At 45.9% G+C, this 8,206-nt stretch overlaps 1 protein-coding gene and 1 non-coding gene across 2 annotated transcripts; both read right to left on the bottom strand.

The window, feature by feature from the left end:
- Window positions 1-366: 366 nt before the first annotated feature.
- On the bottom strand, window positions 367-831 carry LOC138071283 (ribonuclease K6-like). The gene has a single exon (XM_068962804.1). It carries the CDS (start codon window positions 829-831, stop codon window positions 367-369), a length of 465 nt encoding a protein of 154 aa, XP_068818905.1.
- Window positions 832-7,009: 6,178 nt separating this feature from the next.
- TRNAT-UGU (transfer RNA threonine (anticodon UGU)) lies at window positions 7,010-7,082 on the bottom strand. The gene has a single exon. It is a non-coding gene; the product is annotated as a tRNA-Thr (tRNA).
- Between the last annotated feature and the right edge of the window lie 1,124 nt (window positions 7,083-8,206).

Raw genomic sequence — 8,206 nt, forward strand, 5'->3', positions numbered from 1 at the left:
GGCAATGACATGAAAGGGATCTCAAACATACTTACACACACACTCATTATAATGCAACGAAAAATGGTTTTATTGCTCTGAACACAATACAGCAAGCGTTGGCCAAGTTCCTAAGGTTAAAAATATGGAGGTCTGGACCCTCCTTTACCCTTTTATCTACTACCTTCCGTCAAAACACAGAGCTCCAAAGCAGAAAAGAATCTGACTTTTTTTTTGTTGTTCCAACTCTGGTCTGGTATCCTCATCACTCTAATTTTTCCAATACTCTCCTTTTTCCTTCTATGGGAACCAGGAAAATCAATAAAAGACAAGAAAATCAGAGGAGATCATAAGAGAATTTGTGCTGAGCGAGAAGCAAAGTGATCTTTAAACAAGCTTATCTAAGTGTACAGGAACCAAAGGATAAGGGGGGTCGGTCTTCTGAGGAGGGTCACAGGCGACAATGAAGAACTTGTATTGGGCTTTGTTACTGTAGCTGCAGTCAGGATAGCTTCCCGCAATGAGATTGCACTGAGTCAGGTTGACACGGTTTGAACTCTGGTGACAGTTCTTTAGGTTATTCTTACAGGTGATGTTGGGCAAATTACAGACAGCAGTCACATCTTGGAAGGAGCTGTTCAGAAAGGTGTTTGTAGGTTTACAGTGCTGAGTATAGTTATTGACACCACGCATTGCCGTGTTGCATTGGAGAGGACTTGGCTGTATGTGCTGAATTTCAAACCAGAGAGCCTTTGTGAGACCTTGTGGCACACCACAAAGTGGACGCACTGACCACCACATTCCCAGCAGCAATAACAGAAGAGAAGAACGTCCCAGAAGATGTGGCCCCATCTTTTCTGTGCAAGGAGAAAGAAAATAGATCGTAGCAGTAGAAACAATAAGAGAGAAATTATTGCTCATAACCATTCAGATTTTTACTCTGTCTTTTAAGATTTCATAGCTCTTTTTTTTTAAAAACCATCTTCTTTCCCACTTAAGTCTCACAATTTTTAAGAAACTAAAGCCCAGTGAGGAGGAATTTGAGGTAAGACAACCTTTACTTGAGAAATCTGTATGCAGGTCAGGAAGCAATAGTTAGAACTGGACATGGAACAACAGACTGGTTTCAAATAAGAAAAGGAGTACATCAAGGCTGTATATTGTCACCTTGCTTATTTAACTTATATGCAGAGTACATCATGAGAAACGCTGGACTAGAAGAAACACAAGCTGGAATCAAGATTGCCGGGAGAAATATCAATAACCTCAAATATGCAGATGATACCACCCTTATAGCAGAAAGTGAAGAGGAACTAAAAAGCCTCTTAATGAAAGTGAAAGAGGAGAGTGAAAAAGTTGGCTTAAAGCTCAACATTCAGAAAATGAAGATCATGGCATCCGGTCCCATCACTTCATGGCAAATAGGTGGGGAAACAATGGAAGCAGTGAGAGATTTTATTTTCTTGGGCTCCAAAATCACTTCAGATTGTGACTGCAGCCATGAAATTAAAAGACGCTTACTCCTTGGAAGAAAAGCTATGACCAACCTAGATAGCATATTCAAAAGAAGAGACATTACTTTGCCAACAAAGGTCCATCCAGTCAAGGGTATGGTTTCTCCAGTAGTCATGTATGGATGTGAGAGTTGGACTATAAAGAAAACTGAGCGCCAAAGAATTGATGCTTTTGAACTGCAGTGTTGGAGAAGATTCTTGAGGGTCCCTTGGACTGCAAGGACATCAAACCAGTCCATCCTAAAGGAAATCAGTACTGAATATTCTTTGGAAGGACTGATGCTGAAGCTGAAACTCCAACACTTTAGCCACCTGATGGGAAGAACTGACTCATTTGAAAAGACCCTGAATCTGGGAAAGATTGAAGGCAGGAGGAGAAGGGGATGACAGAGGATGAGATGGCTGGATGGCATCACCGACACGATGGATATGAGTTTGAGTAAGCTTCAGGAATTGGTGACACACAGGGAAGCCTGGTGTGCTGCAGTCCATGGGGTCTCAAAGAGTCGGACACAACCGAGCAACTGAACTGAAATGCTTACTCAAAATACCTACAATGAGAAGCTACAGTTAACCTTCCATATCCACAGGTTCCCCATCCTCAGACTCAACCAACTATGGACTGAAAATATTTGAAAAAATATTCTAGAGAGTTCTAAAAAGCAAAATTTTAAGTTCACTGTGTCCCAGCAACTGTTTACATAGTATTTACATTGTATTAAGTATTATAAGTAATCTAGAGATCATTTAGGAGAAGGCAGTGGCACCCCACTCCAGTACTCTTGACTGGAAAATCCCATGGATGGAGGAGCCTGGTGGGCTGCAGTCCATGGGGTTGCTAAGAGTCGGACACGACTTAGTGACTTCACTTTCACTTTTCACTTTCATGCATTGGAGAAGGAAATGGCAACCCACTCCAGTGTTCTTGCCTGGAGAATCCCAGGGACAGGGGAGCCTGGTGAGCTGCCGTCTGTGGGGTCACACAGAGTCGGACACGACTGACATGACTTAGCAGCAGCAGAGATCATTTAAAGTATAGGGAGGATGTGTGCAGATTATGTATTAGTACAAATACTATGTCATTTTATATAAGGGGCTTGAGCATCGGGTTTAGGTTCCTTGGCAAGTCCTGGAACTAATTCCTGTTGAATACTGAAGGACTACCCATAACCTATGATTAATGAATGCTATATCTTTTTGTCAGTAACTTCAACAAATGGGAAGCGCCATGGTGGCTCAAACTGCAAAGCGTCTGCCTGGAATGTGTGAGACCCGGTTCGATCCCTGTGTTGGCAAGATTCCCCTGGAGAGGGAAATGGCAATCCACTCCAGTACTCTTGCCTGGAAAATCCCATGGATGGGGGAGCCTGGTAGGCTACAGTTCATGGGGTCGCAAAGAGTCGGACACGACTAAGTGACTTCACTTACCTTACCTTCGATAGATGGGAAGCAATTGCACTGCCAATTGAAAAAAATGCTCGTATATTTAAAAAATGTTCTGACAGCTTGAACTTAAAGCCATCCCCTTATTTTGAAATGTTTTTCACTCTCTCCTTCAAACCAATAGTTTCCCTGCACAAAGACACAGGAAGCCCGGGTTCTCCTTCTACGGACTTAGTGCTAGTGTACTTTTCCCTTCAGACAGAGCACATAGGTTTAGTTCTGTCCCCAAGGGTAATTATAAAAGTAGGTGATGGAGGGAAGAGATTAATCTATCAATTCCTTCATAACAAAAATATTTAGGTCTAGAAGTATGAAACTTCTTTAGTAACAGAAGTCAATGGTTAGAGGAGGATGAAGCCCACATGGAAATAAGGATCACTCTTCTACCTCCAGGAAGCAGAAAACACTGTTGACTGAGGGAGAATGGGGACAAAGTCCTACTGGCCTACCTATATTTCCAAATAAAAACAAACAGTAAACATTCAGTTTTCAACAAACTCTGGGTGTTGTGCCCATTTGCTCTTTCCCAATTGGAGAAGGAAATGGCAATCCACTCCAGTGTTCTTGCCTGGAGAATCCCAGGGACGGGGGAGCCTGGTGGGCTGCCGTCTATGGGGTTGCACAGAGTCGGACACGACTGAAGCGACTTAGCAGCAGCAGCAGCTCTTTCCCAGGTATTTCAATGTGTTCTGAGAATAGCTGACGAAGACTGTTTGCTCAAATACAGATTCAGTAAAAACTAAAGAGGGGTTTCACCAGCCTGCTGGGGTCCACTTTCTCAGCCATCTAATTTATGAATCATGCTGGCAAATGCTTCTAACAGTAACTGGGTAAACCTCTTAGCTTTGACTGCTTATACACTCACATCTGCTCTTTTAACAATAGCCAGAGCCATCCCTCTTTTTCTAGAATGATTTTCCCAAGCCAAACTAATTTGGCTCAAAAGAGGATGTTGAGGGTGGGGAGGGTCAGTTATGGAAAGTTACCAGGAAAAGCACGATAAACACAAGTAGGGTTGTTATGCAACTTAAGTCTTTGCCTTCTCCAGTTGGCAAGAGTTAGTAGAGATTTGGTCATGATCTTCTTCTGGGTACAGCAAGGGAGACATTCTTAGAAATGGAGGTTTCCCTTATAAATGTAAATGTTTCTTGTTACAAAAAGGTAACTCCTGCTAGGTTTTCAGGATTTTCTCCTTGTCTACTGTTTTTTAGAAAACAACCAAGTTAAAATAATATGCCAAAGAGATATTTTGGGGTGGCAAATTCTGCTCCCTTACAGCTCACTTGAGATTTCCCCAGGCCCCCAAACACTGTTGAAAATCGCTTTTCCTGTCCTTCCTAAATAAGCCTGTGTCGTTATCATTTGGTGTGCTGTCACAGAGTAAGAAAGTTGAGGATCCCAAGGTTCCACTAAGAAAGTTTAGATAAGAGGTTGCTGACGAAGTGTCTCAAAGAATTTCACAACTCAGGCTGAAGGTGGGTTAAGGGGGAGAAGATAGAGGAAAGGAAAACACGAGTTCCCAAATGTCAGTTATGGTTGCAAAAACTTGACAAGTTATGGTTCGTAAATCTGGCGATCATCCAGTTTTCCTGAGGAAGTGTAGCCCTCCTCGGATTTCCCTTCGGTTCACCAATTCTGCGGTCACGCTTAGAGCCTATGTTCTAGGCAACAGGCATTTCATGCTGGTGGCTCTACTCAGCTGCAGAAAATAAGCAGCGGAGTAGGAACATGGGCTGGAAGAGGGCATGGCAACCCACTCCAGTATTCTTGCCTGGAGAATCCCAGTCAGAGGAGCGGGGTGGGTCACAGTCCGTGGGGGTCGCAGAGTCGGACACGATGGAGAGACTAAGCACAGGAAAGTGGGATCCCAAACTGTAGAAGAACGGAACGTTTACCTTCCTTCCCATTCCTCAGCCCCTCTAGTCTGCAAACGCCTCCTCACAGAACTCCGCACTGTCTCTGCTGAAAAGGGATTCCCTCGCCCAAATTCCCGGATAAAGCTACCAAAAAAGGAGGAGAGGAGGAGATGAAGGAGCAGGAGTGTGAACCTACCTCGGCCTCAGAACAAGTCTGCAGAAATGGGCAAGACGGTGGAAACAGAAGTTTTTCTCACCCGCTTCTTCTTCCCTGCAACGACGACGTCGAGTCGGGAGAAGATGCAGAGAGGTGGAGAAGGGTCGGGGTGCGAGGCTTTTTGTAGTTGGGACAGCGCCCCACTTCTACGAGGCGCTTCCCGCCAGGACCTGCCTCCAAAGCAGGCCTCAGAGCAACCCCCGTTCTAGGCGGAACTGGTGGTTTTCTGCCTGGGCTGAGGTTGAGCTTGGAGGTCCGAGCCCGACGCTCACTGGCCAAGAGGACACGGGCTGAGGGGGCCGCAGACTGCAGGACCCTGGCCCCTGCTCCAGGGAGCAAGGCTGCCTCTCCCAGGCGTCTGCTGGCGAGAGTCCAGGAAGCCAGGCGGTTTGACCCCGCACACATAACCAGCTCCAGCTACCACATGTTCGATCAGTGTACATCTTTTGTAAAACAGTTCGGAACGTGGGAAAATTTGCACAGAACAGAGCTTTTTTGAACCTCAGACAGCAACCTAAATTCAGTTAGACCATCAAACTCACAAGTTCTTCAGATGGTTGGAAGAGTTAGTGCTCACTTCCCCTTTTCTGAAAACCGTACCCAACAGGACCGTTTTCGAGATAACAAAACCATCTTTGTAACAGGGTAAGGTCTGGAGAAAAATACCCTAGAACACTTAAAACGATGTGAGAAATTGGAGAGCAAGCCTCACCAAATGGTTGCAACCCCCCAAATATTCTTTTCCTTCGAGCTGGAATTGAATCAGCAACATAAGGTTGTCCATACTCGAAAGTACTACAGTCCTCCGCTCTACCCAGCTGAGCTATCGAAGGAAGCACCAGTGTGAACTACTTAGAATTTTCTATTGAGAACACTGATAAACAGAGGTTCTGGCACAATAGCCTACTAGTTGCCAATGTGTGGATACCACTTAGCCGACCATTTTAGGAGAAAGTCCTTCATCCACACTTGTACGGACAACCCCTTTAGAGCTGGATTTTCCTGCTTCAGAGAGGGGCTTTCAAGCAGGCCTAACCTGCGAGCTTTTCCCTGGCGTACCTAGAGCCTGTGGATCTCGAGGCCGCCCCAAGCCGATCTGCTGGCCTGGTGTCTTCACTTAACGCCCTGCCCCGGGCCTCCTGGCCTGACGGTGTGTGTCTAAAGTGGGAACAGACACCCGGGCATTGGAAAACTAAGGGCTGAGGTGGTGTAACACACAATTCTGATCGCGCAACTGCGAGCCCAAAAGGGCCGGTCTTAAAGCTCCGGCCTGGGCCTCCCTTTTCCTCACTTCCCATGCTCGCCTCCATGATCCAGGAGCGTTTGCACAAGAGAGCTGCTTCTCCCTTCCGCTCACACGTCCACAGACTAGCGGAGGGAGAGGCTGTGACGTATAATGCATGGCTAAGCCCAGGGTTACTATGATAATTGACTCTTGAAGAAACTATTTTAAGGTTTTCAAAGAGGTAGTCACAGATTCTTTGAGTCAATAATAAATTTAGTGACACGAGTCTCAACCCTAATTTTCCCGCTGAGATACTGAAGTGTTCGAAAACCCAGTGAAACATGGAACCTTGTCGGACAGCCTATATTCTCCCAAACGCTTAATCGGGACAGTGGACGCTGGGGAGAGGACTTGGAGCAGGACTCCAGACCTGCTCAGAGCGGGTGTAAGGCTTCGATCCTCACCGCCCTTGTGTCCCGCCGCGGCACGGGCCGCCCCCACGGCTCTTGTTGTGGTCCCGCAAAGCCAGGGCGTCCTCGGAGCCTGGCAGCACTTGCCGCAGTTTGTAACAGACTGCCACAATCAGGGCGGCAAAGCAGCCCTTGCCCCCTACGACTGGAAGCTAAAAGTAAGTGTTCTGCTCGGGTGTTTATTTGGGACATCTGGAGACTGGCGGGAAATTATAATTAGCGGAATTTCCGCTGGAGTTCAAGTTATGCGAGAGAGGTGGGTAGCTGGTGAAGGAGATTTTAAAAAGAGTGAAAGGTTGCCCAGTAGGCCCCAGCGAGATTTGAACTCGCGACCCCTGGTTTACAAAACCAGCGCTCTAACCCCAGAGCTATAGGGCCCTGCAAATGACTTCCATCCCTTGCTCTCTAAAACAGCTTTTAAGCTGGACCTTTATTAAGGTGTCTGTGTGTACTGGGCAAAAAAACCTGGACGTCGTTTCAATCTGTTGTTGCTCAGCCGCTCAGTCGTTTCTGATTCTTTGCAACCCCATGGACTGCAGCAGGCCAGGCTTTCCTGTCCTTCATCATCTCCCTGAGTTCAGCCAAACTCATGTCCATTGAGTGATGTTCCATTGGTGATGCCATCCAACCATCTCTCCCCTTCTCCTCCTGCCCTCAATCTTTCCCAGCATCAGGGTCTTTTCCAGTGAATTGGTTCTTTGGATCTGGTGGCCAAAGTATTGGAGCTTCAACTTCAGCATCAGTCCTTCCAATGAATATTTAGGGTTGATTTCCTTTAGGATTGACTGATTTGATCTCCTTAGAGTCCAAGGGACTCTCAAGAGTGTTCTCCAGCACAGTTCGAAAGCATCAGTTCTTCAGTGCTCAGCCTTCCTTATGGTCCAACTCTCACATCCTTGCATGAATATTGGAAAAACCGTACCTTGGCCTATCTGTTCCTTTGCCAGCAAAGTGATGTCTCTGCTTTTTAATACGCTGTCTAGGTTTGTCAGAGCTTTTCTTCCAAGGATCAAGAGTCTTTTAATTTCATGGCTGCAGTCACCAGTCACTGTCCATGGTGATTTTGGAGCCCAAGAAAATAGTCTCTCACTGTTTCCATTGTCTCCCCACTTATTTGCCATGAAGTGATGGGACCAGATGCCATAATCTTATTTTTCAGAATGTTGAGTTTTAAGCCAGCTTTTTCACTCTCCTTTTTCACCTTCATCAAGTGGCTCTTTACTTCCTCTTCATTTTCTGCTGTTAGGGTGGTATCATCTGCATATCTGAGGTTGTTGATGTTTTTCCTGGAAATCTTGATTCCAGCTTGTGCTTCAGCCAGTCCGGCATTTCGCGTGATGTACTCTTCACAGAAGTTAAATAAGCAGGGTGACAATATACATACTCTTGACATACTGTTTTCCCAATTTGGAACCAGTCCCTTGTTCCATGTGTGGTTCTAACTGTTGCTTCCTGACCTACATACAGGTTTCTCAGGAGGCAGGTAAGATGGTCTGGTATCC

The sequence above is a fragment of the Capricornis sumatraensis genome, chromosome 2 (genome assembly GCF_032405125.1).
Source record: "Capricornis sumatraensis isolate serow.1 chromosome 2, serow.2, whole genome shotgun sequence".
NCBI classification, from domain to species: Eukaryota; Metazoa; Chordata; class Mammalia; order Artiodactyla; family Bovidae; genus Capricornis; species Capricornis sumatraensis.

Excerpts from the sequence above, each read along its gene's own strand:
- LOC138071283 (XM_068962804.1), bottom strand. The coding sequence starts at position 831 with ATGGGGCCACATCTTCTGGGACGTTCTTCTCTTCTGTTATTGCTGCTG.